This window comes from Lepisosteus platostomus, chromosome 18 (genome assembly GCF_059453375.1).
Source record: "Lepisosteus platostomus isolate fLepPlt1 chromosome 18, fLepPlt1.hap1, whole genome shotgun sequence".
Lineage (NCBI taxonomy): Eukaryota > Metazoa > Chordata > Actinopteri > Semionotiformes > Lepisosteidae > Lepisosteus > Lepisosteus platostomus.
The window spans coordinates 10,493,267-10,519,102 of record NC_142628.1 but is presented as its reverse complement, the minus strand read 5'-3'; the positions used below and the strand labels follow the sequence as shown (position 1 = coordinate 10,519,102).

Below are 25,836 nucleotides of genomic sequence, written 5' to 3'. Positions count from 1 at the left end.
ATAATTAGTTTACAGGATTTACAAAGACTTTAATAGAACGGCACATATTTCATACACATCTATTAACATACACAAATCTATAAACAAAAAATCTTGAGTTTAAATGCAAAACCAAGTCCAGTGACACATTCAGGGTTGTCAGTTACAGTTCTTGATTTCAAAATCTGGACTGTAGAACTGTGAGGAAAGCACCCACAATGTCAGAAATCCTCATTTGGTTACCATTGCTACGTTGTGTGTTTCAATTTGTGTGATATTGCGACTCTGATAAAAAAAAAACAGGTATTCAAAGAGAACTTGAAACCTTCTCTGCAAACACATACTACTGTGGGCTAAGCTTCTAGAATTTAAAAAGGCTCATGTTCACATTCTGGAGTTAAAATCCTCTCTGTCTCTCCTATGCATTGCAAGGGACAATAACTAAAGAGCATATTAATGTTGAGGGAAAATTCGCCTAGTCACTATTGTGTACAACTGTCAACATTTCTTATCCCAATAAAGGAGACAAATTGAAAGACTAATGTTATGTAGGGGTTGACTTTATATTCCCTATGACTCAAGCGGCCTTACTCACAAGAATGATTCACTGCTTTCCGCTGACCACAAACAACAGGTGCACAATTTTTTTTCACATTAAACATAAACCAGCAACTCTTTCAAGTTGTGTTCACAGCATGTCTTAAAAAAACGAATTACAACACCAAACAGGGGGCTGAACAGTACAGTAGAAGAAAGAAAATCTTTGAAGTTTAAACATGGTTAGAATTTGCTTGGGTAATTACAAAGCAAGCAAAATAACTAGCCATCAGTCATGGCAGATAAATGGCATGGTCTAATTCTTTCTGAAAAATCAAAAACTGAAAAGTTTACAGGGCATTTGAATAATCACAGCAGAAAGTTCATTGAAAGCTGAAGATGAGAGGTTATAATAGGATACCGCAAATAAGAGATTCACATAATGTCCATAAACTGTATGATACTAAAGAGCACATGAAAGCTCAGATGGTCTCAGGACAGGATTCACAGGAATTCCGAGTAGCCAAGCAAAGCACTAGTCTTAGTACTGTCAAAGCGTTGCTGCTAACCTGAATTATCATGATAGTCATGATCACAGTATCAGTTCCTCAGATATAGTCTGGATTTTGAATAATAAAGATAAGATCACTTTATTGGCCATATATAATTTCTTGTATTAGGAATTTGTCTTTTCGCATACCCCAACTTGCTCTCCATGAGACAGACAGACAGGGAGAGAAGCTTGGGGTCAGAGCGCAGAGTCAGCCATTTATATGGCACCCCTGGAGGAGCTGGGGTGAAGGGCCTTGCTAAGGGGCCCAATGGAGTAGGATTCCTCTGCCAGCCGCGGGATACGAACCGGCAACCTTACAGCCACAGGCGCAGATCCTGAGCCACAGAGCCACTGCACCGCCCGCATAAAGTGACATGAATGTCTGTAAGGGTCCACTTCCATCTGGAACGTTAAAAGCTACTCCCAGACAGATAAAAGCATATATAATGGTATATCGTCTTAAATGGCTCATGCAGCATTTTACTTCTTTTGTGAAACAGGAGATTATTCCACCCAAATTGTATTTCATTTCTATAGTGAGATATACACTTGACGCATGTTCCACTTATGTGGAAAGGAAGAACAACACCAGGGTTAATTAGTGATAGATGCTCTTTACCGGCTGAGTTGTATGGTGTATCTGCCATCAGAAATTATGAAGTGTGTCAGTATCAGCAGCAGCAGGACTGGAAATTAATTTCACATCTAACAGCAACCCTGTAAACTTCAAACAGCATCATAGAGTACACCATGAGGGCAAAAAGAAGCAGTATCCTCTTGAGAACTCTGACTGGTGTCTGAGAAATCTATCTGCTTTGAATGAAATAGGAATTTTACTGTACATCTCCTTTAAACTGTAGCTTGTCTACATCAAGCTGTCAGATACAGTAGGAATTTAAATATCAAAGAGCACTTGCACAGATGAACTGAGAATTCGGGGTAAGAAACTAAATAGTTAACTTTTATGATCATTCACATTACTTTCTCGGAATTCAGTTACAGCAAATTTCAATCCAAACGACACTGACAAACTGTTGATATCTTCAGAAGTACCCTTATATACTGTACATTTCTAACTTTCAAAATGTAGGCACATTCAGACCACCCCTAGAAAACAACTTCTGTTAACTTTTATTATCATTTGCCACATTCATAATTCTTAATAGAAATACTCTAAATGGATTGGAAGCTTTACATTGCTTTCCTATGCTTCCAATCAAACATTGCAAAGTTTAAAAAGTACAAGTAAATAAGTTGGGTTTTTTTCAGAACATGATTTGGCCCTTTGTTATCAACAGCACTTGAATCATCTTTCATGCCACCACTAGCCCCCCCACCCACCCATCTGGAGGCTGTGTGAATCAGTAGCACATGACAAATAATTCAAACCAGCCACATTAACTATTACCACAAACTGAATTGATTTCAATGGCCTTTCATTTTTACCCCAAGAGCATGGTGTGCTATGGCCTTGGAACGTAACAAAACAAGGCACTACAAAGACTTTTTTGTACCCTCAGTACATATTAATCATTAACCTTGCATGCCTCAACAGAAGAGAAGCCTGAGTTTGTTCTAAATGGCCAATTAAACTTTTTAGTTGGTGTCTCTCAAGGCATATTTCTAAGTACAAGTCTTCAGTATAGATTGCACTACACCAGATAGCACACTTAGTTTTTTATTTCCCCTCATTTGTTTTGAAGATATCTAATTTTATTTTCAAGGGTGCTTATATCAGAAGTAATTGTTTTTTTGTCCAAATAGCTATTCTTGTTGCACAAACAGGTGTTATTCCTAACTGAAGCGCACTTAAGTACATTGCAGTGACTTTTATCAGTGACCTGACCATTTGTATACAAACACATTCCCATACGGTTTTCATTTTAAAAGATTATTTTCTTTTCCTTTATAATCCAAGCCTTAAAAAATGTTTCACAGCAGTATGTATAACTAAAACAAAACACCAAACAAAACGATCCGAGATTTCAGCATGTAGTTTTCTCACAGACAAATTACTATTTCAAGGACTGAAACAGTACCACAGCAGGTCCAGTTTAGATGCAGGTTTTCACAGCCCCAAAAGTCTCTGCCCTTACACACTCACTTTAACAGCTTCCTATCACAGCTGTCTCACACAAAGTAAAGGTCCAGGTAAATAAGACACAATAACAAACAAAGTCACTGTGTCCGAGTGCATCAAAAGAAGAGTGAAGAAGGGTCACACACAATGCTACTGTGACATTAAGAAATACTCTCAGTCATTATGAGGATTTTAAAGACATCTGTTTCTTTTTTAAACCACCAAGTCAGTTGCCACCTATAAAGTTGAAAGATTAAGCTATTTGGTAAAGGGGAAAGTATTTTCTTTTAGTACTTAAAAGTTATTTTAACTATTACTCACTACACAGCTGTTTTACTGTGATAAAATGCAATGCACAAAGTGGAAATGTTGTTAAAATAAAATTGTGAAGATACAACAGACTTTAATTTTTGGGGCTACAGTACATATCTTACTGGGAACCAACTGTTCTATATACAGTACAGTATATTGTTATATAACCCTGTAGTAACACAAAAATGCTGTATTATTTACATGTGAAACATTTAATCTAATCTAATATGAACATTTGTCCAAAGATTATTATAGCCTTCTCAGAATTATTCAGTCACATGTGCCACTCAGAACCTTGCATATTCAAAAAGGATCAGCAACACTGAGCTCACAAGAGGAAAGGAAACGCTGCTTGTGTTTAAACAAGAATTACCAGAAGAAAAGAACACCTAGAATAACCTCAGAGGTCAGCACACTACAAGCCTTGGGTGCCATTGCCCCCCAAAAAGTTTTTCATCATACACTTCAAAACACTTTGGAACAAAGGTCCGAGGAGACCTTCCACACCAGTCCAGGAATAAAATCCCCTTACCGTTTTATAGTGCTCGTAAGAGAGAAGGCTCTGGTCCCGCACAGGAGCCCTCAGGCCCGTGTTTGCTGCCATCTTCAGCCACAGGGAAACACATCCAGCTCTCACAAAGCGAGAGGTGTAGTAAAGGCCGTTGATGTACAACGGCACGTGGAGAATGGGAAGTTAAATTTAGCCATGCTCTCCCCTTTCCTCTCAGAAACCTTTTTTCACACTGGAAATGACATCTTATTCCTCCCAGCAGTGTCTACCATGCTTCTTAGCCCACCCTGACTCAGCCCCTGTCTCTTCCCAGACCTTTAACTCTCTCCTCCCCTTCTAGGTACACAAAAGTTCAGGCCCAGACAATGTAAACAGGATTAATGCATTCTCTGGCTTATGAACCTCTGACAGGCAAATACAAAGATTGCGCTCCCTGAAGACAGGAGAGGGGTTTACTGCCTTGTTAAACTCAACACCTGGTACAGTAAATAAAGCAACGACAGACCAAATTTCGTCTGGGTTTGACAACCACTTGAAAACAAGAGACAGCAACACAACAGAGCAGCTCCTTCTCCTACCACCTTGTACACAAATCTTTCCGCTGGAGATCTGTAGGTCTGTTTAAGGGTGGAGGTCCGTTTAATGGTATGCTTAGCAGGAGCTTATATCTGTTAATCTGAAAGTTAAATGTTTTCCGAAGGATGCAAAAGGAAAGACCATCCTAAATTGTGTGCTAAAAGGTCCTCTCTAAACCTCACTGATTTTTATTACTTAAGATTTAGAGCCTTGCCTCCAGATGCCAATATCACAACCTGTACACCACCGCTTAAATTATTTTGAAATGAGGCTGTCGGGAGGAGAGGAATTTACACTCGCATAAAGTTGTCATCTGGGAAATTATAGTAAATGAGACAGTGAGCAAACATGTGCTTACACGTTCCCTGGTAGTAGTGTCACTCCAGCTCTCAATGACCTAACAAAGTACTGCCTATATATTCTAATTTTTATCCAGCTGTTTAGGCAGAGAGAGCAGCACAGTGGCACAGTAGTTAGCATTGCTACCTAGCAGTCCTGGAGCCTGGGCCTGGGGACTTGTCTGTGTGGAGTTTGTATGTTCTCCCCGCGTTAATATGGCTTTCCTTCAGCTGTTCTGATCCTCTCCCACAGTTCAGACATACCAATGGGTTAAAATCGGCCTTGGTGTGAGTGAGTGAGTGTCTGTGTGTGCCCTGCCATGGACTGGCGTCCCATCTGGGGTGTACCCTGCCTTGTGCCCGTTGCTTGCTGGTATAGTATCTGGTTCCCCTGCAACTCTGTACTGGATAAAGCAGTTAGAAAATGGATGGATGTTTAGGCAGAAATTAGAAACAATGATAGGTTTCCATCTTGAATAATTGAAACCTCAGTTCTGCCATTAAACTCTTGCAGCTACTACTGGAGGGCATTTTAGGAATTCAGGCCCAGTTGTTGGCCATAAAAAAAAAACAGAGGTTGAAGCTTTAGTGGAAGCAAAAAGGTTTGATCCCTTGTAAGTACAAACAAATAGGGTACAGGAAAGGAAAATCCAGCAGAACAGAAACTGCACCCTTACTGTGTCCTAGTCATCTGTCTGATATGGCAGGGGGTGTGTGCCCTGGTCCAGGCATTAAAATTACCCATGCAGGACTCACTGCTCCCTAGAGAGCCAGAATGACTTACCTGTGTAGCAGCAGGACGATATCTGTCCATGAAACCCCACTTGCACAGATCGGCAATTACTTTTCCCGTCAAACTCCCTGACAAATAGCATCTGTCCTTCATCATGTGTGAGCCAATGGGCAACTGGTTGTGCACTGCTCATGCAAAGAAGAGGCCACTGGCATTCACCTTTCTAAAAGGGCAAGCCTTTATTTAGTATGTAATCCAGTTAAATACCACAGGCAAATGGAATTTCAATACTTATGGGAATTTAAAAAAAACAGCAGAGAGGACAGAAAGGAATACATTTTTTTGAATTCCTCTACAGAATCTGCCTTTTTGGTTTTTAATTTTATTACTTACAAAACACTGGGAAATCTCACAGTTTTCAACTTGTCTTTAATTATTCGAGCAATTATTCACAGCAAGATCTGCATAAGGTGTTGTATTATCTATTCCGCTTGTAACCACTGCATCTATCCAGGTTTTAAATTATTAAGTGGTAAAATTAAATTTGAAGAGATTTTGCTTCAAGTCCATTATTAAACTGCAAAATAAGTAGAGTTTCACCAGACCTTAGTCACACATACTGCAGGATGCCTGATAAAGAGCAGGAGAATTCTAGGCTGTGCCAGACAGCTTTATCAGCATAATTGCACTGTAACAACCACAGTGAAAATTATTAGAATATAAAAAAGAAGTTAAAAAATAAAACAATCCCCCCCCCCAACTCCATCTGTATCCTATAAAAAGGGTCATAAGATAATTCTACTAGTAAGACAGCATGAAGTGTTGAATTAATTTCCACAGAAGCATTAGATCTAATTTAATAATCTTGTGGCCGACCATATGTTCCCCAGATGTCAGTTATGTTTTACTGTATGAGCTGATGTTTCTGTAAATTCAATTTTATGCTGCATGTTCTCACTTACACTTCCAGCACCTCCACCTCATCTCTTCATTTCCAACCCCCCTCCCCTCACGCAGAAACTGAAGCTTATGGTATTCAAAGCAGGGATGGAAATTTGCATTCATTACACAGAATGCAGATTCTGATTTCCACTAACAAAAAAGCTGCTCCTCTAAGATAAAACCTAGCTAAGGCACAGCACGTCTTGCACACACATCAAAAAGCAGCATTCAGCTCTCTATGGCTCCAAGCTGCTCCCTATAGGGGACACTAAATACAGAAATGCCTGTTCAGGAGCTCAGTAAAGTTATAGTACTCCCTTGCCTGTGTCAGTTTTCATTCTGGTATACTGGGACAAGCAGTCATACTCAGGTTAGGAACTATTTAGGAGGAAATGTTTGAAAAGAGCAACAGATAATACAGCTGCTGCCAGCTTTCTGGAAAATTACTATTCAAAACCACACAAGTAGTTATAAGTATGTTTTATTCATAAGCCAGAATTCAAAAGAGGCAAAATTAAACATTTTCAACACAGTTTTGAAGAACAACGTTTTATCTTTTGCATTTCATACTGTACACCCACCTGTGTGTCTGTGTGTGCCCTGTTTTTGGGGGTCACATTTCTGTGACGCAATGATGACATATAAACCATCATATTCATCTTCTTAAATGCACCCCACCGGAGGTAAATGTACAATAGGGAGCACTCTTAATGTCAAGCCCTTTAATTCCATATGTTAAATTCCTGTCACCCTGACCTTGTTTCTGCTATGGAAAGATGTCACATGAAGAAGAGACAGTTGAATTCATTGCAAAGCTTTTTTCCCCCGCCAACCCCATTTATTTTTAATGTTACAGTAAGTATCACTTCTGGGTTTCCTTCTCTTGGGGAGAAGATAAAACAAATACAAATATTTCTGCAGCAGGGAATGAGGCAAGCCCTTTAAACTCTCAAAATTAAATAAATTGCTACGAAGCACTGCTGACATCTGTTATAAGTTATAACAAAATATCTTCTTGATTTTCCACACTGCAGGATCCCTACAGATGGCCAATGGATAACTGATGGATGAATTTCCCTATAGATACATTATCATGTGTCATGTATGATAAAAGAGGGAAAGGTCAAGGTGTAATCAATTTCCTCACTGCATTTGTTGAGATAGTGACCTGCACTGACCAGAATTGTTACTGTCCAAACGTCCACTGAAATCATTGGGAAAACAATGCCCAAGATACAGATACTGTAGTACAGTTATAAACAATATAAAAGTTGTTTTTAACAATGATTAAAAGGGGCATTGTGAATAGACTACAGAATCAATATCTTACCAGTCTTCTACGTAATACAGAATACACAGCTACTGACAATGTCTAAAACAACTACCTATGTGAAAATATATTTCACCCTGTCGTAAGATATTTACCCAAATATATATTCTCTTGCTTATCTGGTTCTCAGCTTTTAGCCCTTTTATGTTTATAGGAACTCAGTAGCTTGTTTTGCTCTACAAAGTGCATTTTAAAGTGAATTAAATAAAAACTCTCCAATCAAAAATGGCATAACTAAGTTGAGAGTCTATAGGACAATAGCCAAACTGGTGTGATCTTTCATCTTAAAGTCCATGCTCTTTTAAAAATAAATATACACTGTAGGGCAACTGTAGTACACAAACAATTGCTGCAAATTGTTATGAATGCAGAAGGAAAATGGCAGTGGCTCCCTCAACTGGACTCTATATGCTCATTTGTGCTGCAGTTTATTAGTTAGTAAGTGATTTCCGCTGTATCAATCATTTGAAGGAGGAGCAGAGTGGTTCATGTTCTGCATCTAAATTGTTTTGTGTTATGTTAATCAGAACACAACCCCATCGGCAACTGACAAAGAAAACTATCCTCCTTGCTTCAAAGCTTTATTTAAGTTTTAGTCGGAAGACCATTTATAATAACATTTGTTTTCAATTAAAAGAGCTTTAATCCCCTTTTTTTCTCATACTTTATTATGATGCTATAATAGATCACTGAAAATAATCCTGGAGGTTCTGCATTACGGGGATGCGAAAAAGAACATGCGTTCCCTGAAAGCAGATCCCAGCAGCCATTCAGAGAGCTTCAATTCTAATTAAAAAACTCGCCTTGTAGGAGCAAATAAAACAATCAAACAAAATCGGGAGTAAGAATAACAACAAAATTGTGGGCTCAGCTTCTTCCCTGCTTGGCCTTGATCTACAAGGCTTGACCTGCAAGTCAACTCCTTGCCTGGCTCTTCTCTAATAACTGCTCACCACAGACATAAATCACAGGCCCAGGCTTTATACTTCCAGTGCAATTCACAAGCCGGGAGCAAATTACAGGACGAGGGTCAGGGTTTGGGCAGCTCCAAAGATGAAAAACAGAAGGTTTATTGAAAGTCAATACTCATTTCAACAGGTACAGTACAGAAAACCTGCTTCTCCATTTCTTAATGATTTGGAATCCAGATCGAGGAGACATCCAATAGCCGTGCACAATCCCATGTCATGTACAGTATTTGCTTCCTCAAACTAGTTCAAAGTGGAACAACTTGGTTATTTTTGGAATACAGCAAGTACTGCTATAAGCATCAGATAAAATCGTGGATCAAAGCAAGTACCTAGCAAACTGGAATAAGGTCCTAATTTTGCAAATTCTGCAAGGTGAAACCACTCTTGATGAGTTCATGACATATACAGTGTAAAGGACTGATGTTTTTATCAGAGAGTGCAATGGACACCTCCTTCATGTTTGCAGTGGTATACAGTACATGGTATAGGCCAATAAAGCACAACTGTATGTTAAAAGTAAATGCATGATACAAGCATGGTCAAAACTGCAAAAAATCTTCAGAGCAAGTTTACCAGGTCAAACTTTTACCAGGGAAATGCAGTCAAATAGTCCAACTTTCCACCAGTGAACAGCAAATGCTTCTCAAAATGACCCTTCTTGTTACCTCACTTGGCTGAGACAGTTAATAGCGTACATACCTGTAGGAGTCTCACAAATATTAAAGAAGAAAACTTGAAACATATTTTGAACTTGTCACATATACAGCAACACAAAGTGACCATTTGATCCCTCATCCATAAAAGCATTTGTACCACAAGTACAGTACATAAAATCCACATGCAAAGCAAATGATTCAGTTATAAAAAGAATCCAGTTTTGGTTAAGGATGCTACTGTGATTTACTCTTTGTAAACTTTTGTACATACTGTGCTTTGCATTCACAAATGTTCCTTACTATTTTACTTCAAATTGTTTGGGATACATGTTCTCAGAAGCACCAAATTGTATTTCCTCTAAGTTAAATGATCCGTATCAACTAATTTCCCAGTACAGGAAATATCTTCAGTAAACAAAAAGTAAGCAAAACCCTTTAAGGGAGCAAAAAGTCTGTAAAGTGAAGCATTTAAAGTAAGCTATACTGTGCAGTATACACATTAAACTTGCCAGCCAAACACAAAAATGCGGAAACATGATTAATTTTTAAAAAAACACCCCATTCCCATTTACCACAAATTACACAGAACCCAAGTCATCTTTTGTTAGGTTTAGAAAATACCTTTTACATAAACTGTGCACTGGTTCAAAGTGCTTTTAGCCTGAGGTATGTAATACAATTGTTAATGACTCGTCTCTGGTTGCATACAGCTGATGAAAGCTCTGTGATTTCAAAGTAAAGGTGCCTGACACCCTTAGATTACAATCACAGAGAATCAAAGAACACAGCAGAAATCTAAAGTTACCTTTACTTATTAAGACAACAAACCAAGGAAGATTTGAACTTGTCTTTCCATTTTTTAATACAAAGCAGAGCTATTCTACCCCTGGGACTCATAGAAGCCCTGACAAAAACTGCAGACTGTGTGAAAAATATAGCTCATTTCAACAAAAATATGCTGTTTTAACAAGAAAGAGTTTTTGGAGCAATCCCCAACTGGGTGAACTGTAATGTTTTAACAGCACACTGGATCACTTGAGAAGCAACTATGATTAATGTTCACGTTCTGAGGCATCGATGTCAATATTTACAAGACTGTATACTATCATAAACTACACTGAAAACACCTCAAACATGGACTCTAAGCTGATTACCCTCAAGGCAAGACCTCAAACAGGAAAAAAAAAAGTTTTCTGAATTTGGGGTGAGCTTGCCTTCATTAAAACAATCCACAGAGATTATTTAAGAGGATCCCAGATGAGTTTTCATTACTTTGATATTGTGCAACAAAAAGGGAAGTGTGATCTGGTCCTTAGTGATGTAGACACCTACTGGTGAAGATTAAACTGCACCAAGACCACTTAACAAAACAGCTGCTCTGGCAGCCCTAAGAAAACAAACATGCCTCAAATAAGATTATGAGAATCTGATATTGCTATTGCATTGGTCAGGCTAACAACCCCCACCATCACCCATGGTTAACAGGAGAATGCCTTGCCTTGGGCACTTTCTAGGGGATTAAAGACAATTAGCACTCCTCATTTCTAACTGGATCAGGCAGCTGTCTTCTGCAGCTGAACAATATACCCATAATTAGTTTATATGGATAATTTTATCTCCCTCCCCACCTCCGTTTTCGCAGGAATTGAAAAGCCCCTGGAAAAAATTTGCTCTGCTCCACCTCTTTAGCCTGGAGACCCGTTTTTTTTTTTGCTAATACTGTCAATTCAGTGGGGAGCTCTCACCACACAGACACTCACCCGACAAGTGTCAGTCAGCAATTCATTTCAATTCATAATGAGCATCTGGCACATCATGTGTATCGATACACACAAACAGCGCATCTTGACTACCGAAGCATTAAGTAAAATCTACTTATCTAATGCTGTGTTACCATTGTACATTGTACCATTGTATCAACAGGACAGGAATATGCAAGAAATGCCACAGAGAGGACATTTAGAAATTTCTGCAGGTTCATGTTCTAAATTTTTACTGAGCTTCAACTTCGATTACGGATGACATTTTAAAAAGTAATGCAATCAGCCACTAATCTTCCACAATACCTGCCGCACAGTAGTGAAACACTTAAAACTTACATAAGTAAATACTTAAGACGTCTCAGGCTGCATCATTATTCAGCAAAATGTTACAGGGAGCTCTCTACATGTGCATAGTACATAGACACGCATGGTTCCGTTCCTTCCTGCCAGTGGTATCCAAGCAATACACAAAAAAAAAGGATTAAGATTCATCTGGACTGACACTTTCCATAATGTGAACACCACTGCCACCTGCTTTAGTTCAGCAGTTGGGAGAGAGCCTGATCTCGAGAGGAAGCAGCACGATGCTGAGGGCTAAGCCACATGAGGACAATTTCATTCCTTTCAGAGACACAGGCCATCAAGGTGCACTTTCCTTCCCAGCTTAGAGCACTACACCTGTTTTTGAATGAGTAAATGGTAATATGAAGTGAAATGCTCCTTAAATGTACAGTATCAGCTGGGTTCAAGTAATAGGAAAGGAAGTCAAATATAAATCGTTGAAAATCATCCATTGTATTGCAAAAAAAAGCATATATACCTAAGAAGTTGTTGTTTATTTTGCCAAGAATGCTATTGCAGACATTTTAGTGTGAACCAAAAGGTTTCTCTAACAACTGATTTCAATATATAGTATACTTATCTGCTTACAATTATAAATGTGTAAATGTAATGTTTGTCTGGGAGACAGTTAAGCTCTAAAACATAAACTTAAGATGCCTTCTTCATTTATAATATAAATGTATTGTTCAGAGAGGGGAAGTCAACAATAAGTACAGTAATTAATTTTTCAAATATACAGTAACATCATACAGATAGTTGACTATAGCAAGCACTGTTTTTTTCTAATATAGGAATCATTGACTTAACAAAGCCTTATACAATTTTGAGAAATATTTAAATGCTTTGTATTTGAAACCTTTGATTTCAGTTTGAAAAAAATAATGAATCGCCGTCAGCACATCTTGCTGCATATAAGGCCCATTCAGACAGTACTGTTAAACTGTGCTAATTTATGTTTTAATCTGTAGAGAACAGGCACTTTCAGGCAATTCATTATGCCCTCCACCATGCTATGATTATTCTAGAAGCAGACAGGGAAGTTATTACAGTATTACAGTATACCATCCTCCTGGCTGGTCACTCTTAAAAAATAACAGTCCTATCTACCCCAATTACATACAACCCTGGCTGACTCATCCATTCCTCATCAGTCATCTCCTAACAGTGCTAGTCAATAATTAAATAAACACCTAGTTTTGCTTCTAGATTTGGAAGTAACTTGCTCACATTATCTTTGCAGAACAAATGTAGTGAGAAGAAGATAAAAATTATGTTAACAGGCACAGAAACTACTATAAGATGATTAAAGCTCATATTTTAGGGATATGGATGGTTTACATTACTCAGCCTACATTTGTACAAAAGCACTGAACATTATCCATCTTTTCTGTGAAGAGTTCATTTCCAGTTAAATGTTTCTCTTTTCTCAATCCATGACTCCAATGGACTGCTTTATAAAATTAATGACTGAATATTATACTTATTCATTGTTGCTGTGTTATTAAATTAACCAAACATCTACAAATATGTACTGCTTTGTTAGTTTATCAGAGCTGCATGTTTTTCAATATAATCTTCCCTAGAGGGGAAGAAATCAAAATAATAGCATGCCAATATTTTGTTTTCAACATGTTAAAAAAAACGCAATACCACTTCACGCAAAACAAAATGCAGGACTTCTCTGAATTTCAGGAGCACATTTAATCATTTCTTAAATCTTGAAAACTGTGATTAACATAACGAGAAAAAATAAACACTATTAGCAGGAAAAACACCTCTCTCAACTGTTCCACATTGAAACAGCAATATACTGTACACATACCAAGTTTCCCTAAATCCTCCAAGACTGCCCAAAAATGTCCCCTTGTTTATTCTAACAGGAAACCTCTCACAAGTAATTACCAGCTTCATGGTGACGTTATTTTGCTCCCAGCGCCACAGCATTGCACTCATCTTCCTCAGAGGAGCTCAGCCAAGCACCTGCTACAGGACCAAAGACAGCAGGCCCCAAAAAGCTCACAAAGACACTTAACCTCCAAAAAGGCCCATCTGTGATCCATTTGATCGGTCAACAGCAGCATCCAGCAGTTACATTCCTCCAGGGCGAAAATGCTCCAATCCTTTTTTTTTTCCTTAATTCTCCCAGTAGTTTCTGCCACTACGCCCGCTCAGCTCTGTGTACTTTTCAGTATATGCTGTGCTCAAGAAAAACCCTCAGCCCCAGAGCTCAGACCTCGGCCAAACCAAACAACTTCTGTTAAGGCACTGGGAGGAAAGCAGTCGAGCCTGTAGGAGTGAAAGTCAGGACAAGGAAGTCTTCCCCTCCCCCCTGCCAGATAAAAGCACCACTCACATTGGGTATCCATGCTTCAATGGACCATTCGTCATCTGGAGAAGAAAGGATTCCTCTTAAAACCCTTCCCACTCCGAGATTTATCAATACCTCTCCACTAAGTATACAAGTCTGTAAAAGGGGAAAAAAAGCCACATGGGTTTGGCTGCCTTGTACAACATTTTTCTTGACCTTTCTTCTCTTTTTTCAGTTACCACAAATCCTGCATTTCAGATTGCTACATGACAGGCGCCGTGTTCTTTAAATAAAACACATATGGTATGTAAAAGGGAATAAAAGGATGTCCTGTGTTTGTAGCTATTCCAATCCAGAACCTCAAAATAAGCCCAGCGTAATGTGCCAACATTTCTGAATTCCGACTGCCAGTAATGGACTCACACAAAGTGTGAGATTTTTAGTATGACGGGAATCTAAGGTATTAAAATGCACAGTACATGGATGACGCTTAGAAAGTGGCTGATTATTTTTAGCAATACAAAATCCAAAAAGTTTTTTAAGCTATTCATCATGGACAATAGGTACCAGGTCCTGTTTCTTAAAAGCAGAGGATTTAAATATAAGACCTAAGTAGCCATGGACCATAAAACATAATCTTCTTTCGAGGGCTTTTTGTTTTTGTGCACCCCACTGACTGTCTGTCATGGAACATTTAGAATCAGAAGGGGTCACAGCCTGCTGGAGAGCACAGAGTAAGATGTATGGGTCTTCTGGGGGTAAATGAAATAACAAAGGCCTCATGACAAGCCTTTGAATAAGTGCATATAATCCTGGGGTAAAGAAGCAATTTAGCACTCCACAACTGTTCTCCTCCAGAAAAGCATTTAAAAGCATCTTGATTTCACACTAGATGAGGCTGGTTCCAGAGAAGTTTCGCTTTGTGACAGTGAACAGAGCTCAAAGGTATCTATATGACTGTGTATGGAATCACGTTCTGAATTTTTATCCTGGGCTTCAATGCTAACTGTAGTTGACGTTTCAATGGCAAAACTTGCCATACAGTTGTGAATAAAAAATATATTCAAAACAAATTTAGCACAAATTTACACGTACTACAGGGACTTTTTTACATGTGCCTTGTACATGGATACACGCAAAACAATTTTTGGTTTCTCCCCCCCCATTGATATATCTTACAATACATATCGAAAGGATGAAGACCATCTGCACTGACGCTTTCCATAATACAAACACCACTGTCACCTACTTTACTTCATCAGTGGTGTGAGAGACTTATCTACAGAGAAGCAGCACGATGCTGAGGGCTAAGCCACACGCGGACAATTTCATTTCTTTCAGAGACACAGGCCATCAATGTGCACTTTATTCCCCATTTTGAGAATTTGATTTGTTAATACGAGGCGAAACGGTCCCTCCGGTAATCATATTAGCTGGGCTCAATTAATAGGAAAGGAAGTCAAATATAAATCACTGAAGGACATCCATTGCACTACAGAAAGCACAGAGCATATTTTCTGTACCTGACACCCAAGGAACTGTTGTTTTTTTTGCCAAGAATGCTATAGCTGAAAAAATTAGTATGAATCGCCGAAAGATTATTCAGTGCTCTGTACTTATCTTCAAATGGTTTCTCAAATCAATGGATGTCAACACAACAATTTTAATTTCAAATACAAAACCATTTTCACTACTGCCACCCTCTGTGGAGAGACCTGACTGACATGACTAAGAAGAACCTGATAAAATCCTTCTGATGTTTTTATAAAGTCTCCTTAGAAACGTGCTTTTCCTCCCTCTGCATATCTATTTCAGAGATATTTGTTCATGAATATAAAATCACAGTCCTTGATATGTACTACTAAAGAACTTAATTGGTTTACAAGAATCCATGTGCAACTCTCTAATTAATAAGTGCATTGAATTCATCTGAAACATGTTCCCTTAACTGAGGGTGAATCATAACTAATTTGAATTCCGCACATTTTTTTCCAAGGACTTCAAACTAATACCCATGGCTCTGTAAAACCGTTTAAAAATGTTGTGCTGTGCTGCCCGTCAGGGCAAAGCTACATGGTAGACTGCAAAGAAAAATTTGGGTAGTCTACACCTTGTAACTATTTCACAATAATTTTTACACGTGTAATAGACCAGAAAAAAAGCATATTATGAAACTAAGAAACTAGTAATAGAAACAAAAAAAATGTATACTTCAAAATAAAAAAAACAGACAAGCACAATGCATCACACATGATAGAGGTAAGCAAGATGCCTGTTCTAATAGATGGCTATATCTTTTTTTATGCAAAGAAAATCTTCCTTGTTTTCTTGAACTTAAAAATCTCCACTAAGGACTGTGACTTTGTTTTAATTGCCTAGCAACAAGGGTGACACCTTTGGCTGTTTCCTGAGAATGTATGGCGATTTTGCAGACTGACAGAAAACTGGTTTCACACATTTAAAATGAAAGAGACACGATCACATGTAGTGGCATACTGTGTTGGAAGCTCCTGGGATGATAAAGGCTATGCGACATCAAGATACACGTGAAAAGAGGGACACAAAAACAGCACCTTGACAAAAAGCCATTTTTCTAGCATCTCTAGCTGAGCAAAACTGGAGAAAAAATAAAAGGAAACAGATGTCCTGACTTAATGAATGAGTTTAACCTAAGCAATCATTGTCAGCACAACTACCACAACCAAGAAAACTAAGGGAAATCTGTGAGAACTAACAGTTCTTTGTTTATTTTTATTTTTTTGGGGGGGGGGGGATTATGGGATATGTCTTGTCCCTTTAGGTCTCTTCTGCCATAAAAATATAAATGCATTAATTTCATTGCTACTGTGCCGGGAATGCTGTAAGCTTTTAATTATTAAAAAACTCTGAAGCATTGCACAGCGAAAAGAACCCTGGCTTAGAAATGCAAGAACAATTTATTAAAAATATGCATAAAACTCAAAATATAAGTGCTTTTCAGCATCAGATTTATTAATACACACATTTGCCGGCATGCTTTATTTAAAAACAAATCTGTGCGAAAATTAAGCCAAGACTGATGAAAAGGGTATGTGGCTTTTAATGTCACAAAATTCCTTCTGAGATACAGTGTATGAAATATTCAATTTGCCAGGTGTGCTCAGCCATTATCTCCATTAAATCTGCTACAAGTAGAATACAATATAATGAAAATTTCAGTAAAATACAATTTTACTGAAGGATAAACCACTTTCAAAATTCTTGCTAGTTATTTTCATTTGAAAGTCACTAGTATTTACTGAAAAGAATACTTTGAATCTCATAGAACACGTGACACTGATGAAGCCCTTAGAGAAAGTTGTCAGTGTTTGTTTTTTTATTTTGTTACTGGCCAGTTTCAATGTACAGTATAATGAACAGGGACACAGCACTGCAGGTGCGGATTAGCAAATCACCCCAGGCTTCACGATAGCATTCATGTGGAAGAGCTCTGTCACTCAGTTATCAGAACCTGCCAACAACCTAGATATAGACACTCCTGTCTTTGTCATATTCCTTGGTATGGCCCATCTAGAGACAGTCAGTCTACCACTGGTTTCACTGATCTGAATAAACCCAGAGGCTGCCTGGAAATAGGAAATAAGTGTTATGAAGTGTTCTGAATTAACAAGTTACTTAGCTGTAGTAATATATGCTGCAGTACATTCTGATATATTTTTAAAGTGACTTTCTTCCTTAAATGTTCTTATTGAACAAATCTAATGCATTAGATATGCTTAATTACGTAGGAATCAAAAATGAACATTTCCTTCTTCATTTAACTCGACCTATAAATCCTGCTTACAACTAGATTTTCCAAACTAAAAAGGCATCTCATGTTGTCAAGGAAAATAGTGTTCTCATTGAAAATTGTCAATTGACCTGACAGTTTGTTGATTTTGTTATGTGTAGAAGTCATTGTCTTGCAAATGTCAGCACTGCTTAATGCTACAGATTCTGAAACAAAGACGGCATTTAAATAATCATTGGGTCAGTTCTGAATGCCTAAGAAGAGCGACTTTTGTCCTCCTGTTCTTTTTGCATGTTACACTAAAGGCAAAGGTTTTGTGTACTCACAATGAGGAAAAACTTCCTTAACCACATTGGAGACTCACAAAAGAGCAGAGACATCAATGGAAACCTGCCAACATGTATGCCTTTCAGAAATAAGACGCTCAATAGAACCTCAATGACGCAGTGGAAAGCAATAGATACAACGCATTCTAGGATCAATAAGTAACAATTTCTTGTAGAAACTCCGCGCAAAACAAACACTCCCCTCAAAGCCTTTACCCGTGTGCATCACCTTTTCTTTTAGAGGTACTCTTACTACATAAAACACGAAGAACATGTAGTGAAAATTACTGTATGTACTTTTATTTAGTAATGGGGGTAGCAGAGTGTAGTGACTTTGACTTGGATCTCATAACTGAGAGGCAGTGGGTTCAAGTCCCCACTGCAGACACTGCTGTTGTGCCTTCAAGGAGATACTGTACCCCAGTGGCTCCAGTCAACCATGCTGTATACATGGGGTTCAGCATTGCTGGGGGATCATCCCAGTGATGGGCCAGTGTCCCAATCAGTGGGGGAGTCATGCGCTCTGGGCCGCTTACCCCAACAGAGATGAAGAGCTCTGACCAGTACGAGCCGCACTGGGCTCTGGTATTGACTTAAGCTTCTTTTTTCATTTTTCAATAAAAAAAATAATTCTAAAGCTTCCAACAGACATGTACTAACTTGCTCAGAAAAGCAAAACATTGAAAAGAGCTTACTGAAGGCAAGGGAAATCAGAATACAAGTTGACGCTGGAAAATGCAACACAATCACTATGGAAGAAAAAAGCACCCTTGTTTTTCCTGTAGGATATTCTAAATTCATGAGTCATAAGAAATAGCTTCACTGCCTAAATCAAAGGATTATGTTGATTTTTACTGTTGTTAAATCACTATGTATTTTATTAAAATAAAAACCTTCGCCTGAAGCTATACATTTTGCCTTAAATTCAATTTTCTGGTGGAATGCAAAGCTGGAGAAGAAGCAGGGCTTTTCTTCCTTACAGGTTCAATAAAGTGGACTCTGGCAAAGTAACAAAGATAGCTACAGAGCCCCATTAGTGCCAGGATAATAGACTCTCCCTAACACAGCAGGCTCCTTGCACAAATTACACCATGCTCGTGAAACTTATTGAGGAAACAGAGTGGAGTTATTGCCACCTTATTATTGCCATCAGCGTCATCACGTAAGGCAACGCTTGTAAGAAAATGAGAACCTGCTGTCAAGCTGATACCAAATCTGATGCAGCTCCTTGCAGAGTGTATGTTCACAGAGCTCATTTCCCAGTGTAGGAGAGAGAAATTGGCCTGCTTGAAAAGCCAGCAGAATTCTGCATCTGAGCAAATACCAGACTGAATATCAAAGACGGGCTTGTTTCTACAGGCAGCTACTGCCCATAAGGACTTTTGTCTTGATTGTGGACAAAAAGTCATTTACAAGCCATTAGCCAACTGCTCCATCCATTAACAGGCATTTGACACATGGCACGCACAACACTGCCAACCCTTCGTCATCTAAACATTAAACTAGAAAATACTCACCCTCAAAAGAGATCACTCCGTGAATCTTTAAGTGACAACAATTTTACATTACAAAAGTAAAGTTACATAACTCGTTTCACAGTTACAGCACAAGGTAATTTTGCTTTTTTCCCCCAAAAGCAGTGGTCTTCACAAATAATAATTGCAAAATCGCTGAAAACTTACATGTTACTTTAAAGACTAAGGCAAAATATGAAATGTGTACAGTATTTTTAATTATACTGTACTGCATAAACCATATTGCAGTAATACCCAATTCTTTGTATGCTTTCATGGAAAATTCTGTGGTATATCCTAGCAGCACACAGAGCACCAAATATGCATAGCAGAAGACCTAGACAGAAGCAAGTTAAGTCAATATTCTTCCTGCAATTATCACCTCTCTGTCATAATGGAATGACACAGTACAGAAACACATCAGCAGTTCTTTTGAAGAACAAAGCTTTGCTGGCTATAAATGGTTTGCTTCCAGTTGCAAGACGTTTTTGCGGAAGGTGGGTAGTGTGTAGAACAAAGCTGTTTCAAGTTAAAAGGCTGGGGACAACCAACCAGGCTAATAAACTGAGAGAGGTTTTCTGTTACGCAAGTACAGATTTTTTTTGTTTCCTGGAACCATCTGGGAATTTTTGGGCTTTGGCTATGAAAAGGGCGGTCCTATACATGTTCTCAGAGTAGTTTGACCAGTTCAGCCAGCCAGAACCAAATGCAGCTGTGTGCTTGAATTTGCACAAATGGTGACATGACTGCAACATTAATAGATGCAGCTTAGAGACCAGGCTCTTTTTTATTATTGCTTTTTTGTTTCTCAATGCTTTATAAACTAGAATGCCTGGTTGTACATTGGTCAGTTATGAAGGTTACCCTGAGGCTGCATTGTGTATTGTGACCTCCTAGACTAAACAAGTTTGCTCTGCATTCGCATGATCCAGCCTACAGATGAAAAATAAAATCCAAATCCTGATCACATTCACTCTGCAGCTGCAGTTGTGGGTACATGGTTCAACTGTTAATTTCTGTATTTGCCTTTGGAGAAACCAATGCTTTTAGTCACTACAATGAAAACAAATGACACTAATTCAAAAGGAGTCATTAAGGTTGGAAGTTATATACTTCATGACTTTTTTTTATGTCTCTTTGTGATTAGAGAACCAACCTAAAGAATGAACATCAGGAATTGAAGCTTATGTGTCTATACAGTATGTCTCCAGTGAGGCAAGCACACAAGTGTAAGCATCTCTTTTTATTTAATTTGGACACTAATTGACAATCCAGTTTCAAATCATAGATGAAGCGATGCTTAATAAATATGTATTTTAATTCATACCGCTACAGTAAAATAATGATTGAAAACCAGCTTGCAATTAATCTCATCATTGTTCACGCATGAAATTTGATGCACACAAATTCTTCCCACTTGGATCCATCGAAATTTTGCGAAATGAGACATTTCACAACTGGCAACCTGTCACAGGACATTTTTCAGGCTGCATGACTGTTTTAGTTTTTGAGCAATCAAAAGCAATTGTCAAAAAGGCAAGGATTGGCGCTCAAGTGCCAGTTCACATCTGTTCTTCAACTAGTGACATTCAGATCTGGCATTTCTCAAACGCTAGAGGGCGCCAAAACATTCCTTACCTAGAAATCAAGTTAACTATGTATGTCAGCAGGACGCTGCTCTGCTAATTCATCTGGACTGACATGACACTCCAGCTGGCAGGCTGGCACAAAAGCCCATCATAATGGTTACAAAGAAAGGCCAAAACCTAATTCACAACACAGGCCTTGTTTTCTGAGACTAAGCAGCAGTTTTCAATACTTTCACAAAAGTACATGGCAAAAATTGATTCTCATGGGGCAAAACATTTGTGCCACTCAGTTTATTTTCACGATATGTCAATGTCAGTCCACAAACAGTACAAAGGGAAGATCTGTTGTATTGTTTTGTAGATCATAAGAGGTACAAGAAATACAAAACACTCTGGTACTACATACCTAAGTCTCTGTATTTGCTCAGTAAAATGTACCATTTCCAAGTCCAGGGCTTGTACCGCTCAAGGTCATGACCCACAGCAAACAGACTCAGCTCTGCTGCAACAGCTTGACCATGTGGTTCACAGGAAGCCAGGAGCACTTTGGAGGTGTAGCATAAACCCTGTGCTCCACCAAACCCACAAAGTGCAGCCGCTGCCCTGACATTAACCAAGCTAGTTACTCCCACAAACTCTGCATTGGATTGACGTTAAACAGATGGTGTATGATACAAATGAAGAAATCACAAATTCTACCCAACCACAGAAAAGGTTACACCTTTACACTTTCATAGAGGTTACGGCAGTTCCCCTTCTGTTAAAGTAGGGTGGAAATGGTAACAAAGAAAACAGATAGGAATTCACAGATTATATTGTGGGTTTTTCTTTTTCATCTCTCAACTCTCAACTCTATTTAATTAACATAGTATGTTTTTTTTTAATATCAGAAAAGCTTCCTGATTGGGAAATTAGGTTAAATGTTTTTTCAAAGGGTCAGAAATGCACACGATTCTCTCCTTTTTAAAAAGCCAATTGGCACAATTTCCAGAAAAATATGAAATGTGGAAATAATTAGACAAATGCGAAAGAGAACAGCACAAATCTTCCAATTAGCAATTCCACGTACTAGTTCATCCAGCAAGACTACACACCAGCAGGAGGCACTATTTTCCAGTTGACCACCTTTGCTCTGTGCAGTTCATATGGTCATAAGATGCTGTACTTCGTAACAGGTTCAGTACAGACTGCAGTTTCTCTCTTTGTCTGGAATGAAAAAGTTGATTTTTGGGGCTGATGTGCCTTATCTCACTTGAAATGTTTCTTATGTTCTTATGCAGAATTTAACAAGGAAAACAATCATGACGTTTAAAAGCAACCACATCACACTCTTCAGCAGCTATGAAAATCCTTGCTTCAGAGCAAAGGATGAAAAACATTTTCATCGAAGCCAGCAATGCAATGCTCAACATGTTTTGTGTTACAACGAGAGTATTACAAAACAATACTTACACGTTACAAAGAATTTTTACTTATGAAAAGCTTTGAACGGCTTATGAAGTTTGAACAGATTTCAGAGTCATAGGGGTAGCCTGGATTTGTGAGTTTGTGTGCTGGTATCCAAAGATCAATATATAAAGCAATATTATGTTAATACATTAAAGAATCAATCATCTTAAATGTTGTTAGTCGCTCTTAATATTGTAGAGACAGCGGCCGTGGAATAAAAATGGCAAAGCTGGCATTATAGAGTGTATTTAGATTAGATACAAAACCTGAATAGCAGATGCTTGCTACTGTCTCTCTCTTACTGTACATGATCACAGTCCAAAAAAGCTCAAACAGATGACACAGGGAAGAAAAACAATGTGTCTGTGGTCAGTCTTGCAAATCCTGCGTTTTATTTTTACATTGATGTCAGAAAAGCAACAAGGTTTTGTTTAAAATTGCAGAAGGCTGGAAGTGTAACCAGTAGTTACTTGGTTGTGTAATTGCAGGATGTCATGTCTCTCCAACAGCTCCTATCTCTGCCCTAGCAGATGGCATCAAAGAAAATTGCAGATGGTTGCCCACAAGCCACAGCCATCTCAGTTTTGCTCAAACATCTTTAAAACCACTTTGAACTGTCCACCACTATTCATTTGCTCCCAGGGTTAACCTACAGTGACTAGTTTAAGATGTCTGCATGCACTAGGACTTCTTCAGATGGTGTAGTACCCTGTCTATACTGTTGAAAAATTGGGAGTTATTAATCACATTCCTTAAAATGGATTATTCCGTCTATTTAAAATCACAGCTCTTATATTCACATCTTTAATTAATAAAGGATCCTAAACTGCCCCCGTGTTTGTATTTTGAATGATAAAACTGCATTCCATCAGAGCCAATACCTGCAATAGCTTCTCAACATCTGCAATGCACTGTAAAATTATTTCTGCTTTTCAAAACATTTTGGTGGAAAAAAACCACACATCTCAGATAATGACTTGAAAACAGTTGTGCTACACATAATCAGAAAACACATCAAATTTGTTGCTGTTCACAATCCAATTCCTATTGATTATATTGATTTTTAAACTCCCCCTTCAGTCATACACTGACAAAAGATGTTTGCTTTAGCTACTTGTTATGAAGTGCCTTTGGATATATGCTGAGATGGTACGTTTTCATGTTTAATAAACACTTAATCATGATATATTAAAATCCAATATACTTTAACCTGTAACACAATTTATCCCTAAGACATTTAGTAATTTAGTAATTTCAGCAAATAACGAGAAGTAATGTACATTTAGTATGAAATGTCAATTGATTTACATAAAAATGGGAAAATAATTTACTTTTTTCTATAGTTTCAGCTGCAATGATTAAGGCACACATTGCAGGTTTCACACCAGAAACTGCTGCAGTTACTTTTGAAAGCTTCAGAGTACATCTAATACATAATAAAGCTAATTTCAGTAAAGCCAAGTCAAAAGAAAACAAACAGATGTTAAAATATGATGGTTATACAGTCAGAGAGATCCCTGCTAAAGGAAGCTTCCTTCTTCACAAGAAACCATGTCAATAATCGGGACAATACCTTTCACTCCCAGGATGGAGATCAACACTGATGGTGGTCACATGCAATCAGTTTTTGTAATTAGTTTTTTTGAGACAGGGACTTGGGGACATACTGCAAGAATACAAGATAGAACTCATATATTATGAAATAGGCATTCACACTCACAATTCACTACACAATTAAAAGTCAGGTCACAACAGACATTTCTACAATGTTCCATTGAAAAGCATCTTTTATTCATTTAATTATCTCATACTATGACTCAGCAATCATTCTGATAAGTTTAATAATTTACTAATTCACAGTTTCATTACCAGGAATACCAGATGACAGAATTTGCAATATTAACAGATGCATATCCCCATTAAAAGCTTAATGAAGTCCAATCCATGACTTCTTAATTATCCATACCACTTCACTGTGACACTGGGGTTTACCAAGTTTCTTAAACTACTTTCCTGTATAGTAAGGAACATATTTTTTTTTTATTTGCACAGTTTACAGATGTAACAAAAACAAGGCGCTGTGTGCAAAATATTTTTGGCATTTTAGCAACAATATATTGGCAGTGATAACACACATATGAGAAAGGCGATACTAACTACAGTTAGAATCAAAACAAAAAATAAGAGTCCTAGAAGATCTGACAGCCTAATAAATATGAAAATTCTATACAAATTGTAAAATATAGGCTAAACTTTGTAAACGTTCAAATTGCATGAATTGCATACAAAGCTACATTTCTCTGTATAGATGCCAGATGGGGCAGAGTCACAGGTTACTGGTTTTATACCCTTTTTAAAACATCTTGAAATAACCTACTATTTCAAACACCCTATATCCCAGATAGAATACAATTACACAAAGATCAATCTAAATTAGAAATTACCACACTTTCAATTATAGAACGGCAGAACATCCAGCCTTTACAAAATAAAAAACGTTATGTTCCTAGCCCCTTTTTAAAAATCTGCTGTAGTGCCCTGCCTGAGCAAGCCTTAAATTATCAGCTATATCCCTGTAAGACCTATTAATATGTGCACAGTGCACCACATATCCTCTATAACATCCAAGATAGAATTTATGTGAAGGCTATATATTTCATGACTAAATTTACTTGCCAACAGAGAGTGCCAGCTAGTTTCGTAAAGGTTAGAATTTTTTAACGTTATCTTTAAATAGATACTAACCCTCCTTAGCAACAGGCACATACAGAGAACAACACCCCCACACGCATGAAGCTTTTACAGTATATCAAACTGGTAGGAGCTTATATGCAGTAGCAAGGATCACTCTAAACCAACTGTCTATCACTTGCACTTAATTCCACGGTAAGCCCATTAAAGGACAACGCTGTGGGCTTTTTACATTTTCTTCTTGGGGAAATGTAACCGAAGAGATATGCTAGAGACGTAAATCCTCACAAGGAGTGGATCAGGACTGGAAATGTGCACAGGACTTATAAACACGTTTCTTTTCACAACCCTGACACGCCATGAATATCACAGGGTCTTTAACTATGAAATCATATCCTGGAGTTATAAAAGGATTAAAAATGTCAACTTAAGGACTGCCACCTAAAACATTGAGATACTAAATAACAGAAGAGGAAAAAGGAATATATTAGCCTTTAAATGTCTGTAACATCTTTTCTTGAATATACAATACATGCAGGAAATAGGTCACACTTTAGCTTACTGTAT

The 25,836-nt window shown here is 38.0% G+C and overlaps 1 protein-coding gene across 10 annotated transcripts in view; it reads right to left on the bottom strand.

The window, feature by feature from the left end:
* The window catches only part of LOC148645645 (neuron navigator 2-like), a 222,482-nt gene that overhangs the window by 97,760 nt on the left and 98,886 nt on the right, over positions 1-25,836 (bottom strand). Inside the window, exon 1 of one of the 10 annotated variants that reach the window (XM_088611781.1) lies at positions 13,657-13,698. The exons of 7 other annotated variants lie outside the window; for them this stretch is intronic. In XM_088611781.1, the coding sequence (XP_088467907.1) occupies positions 13,657-13,683 (27 nt within the window). In that variant the 5' untranslated portion in view covers positions 13,684-13,698. 2 more of the 10 variants (XM_088611778.1, XM_088611777.1) reach the window with 2 other exon arrangements.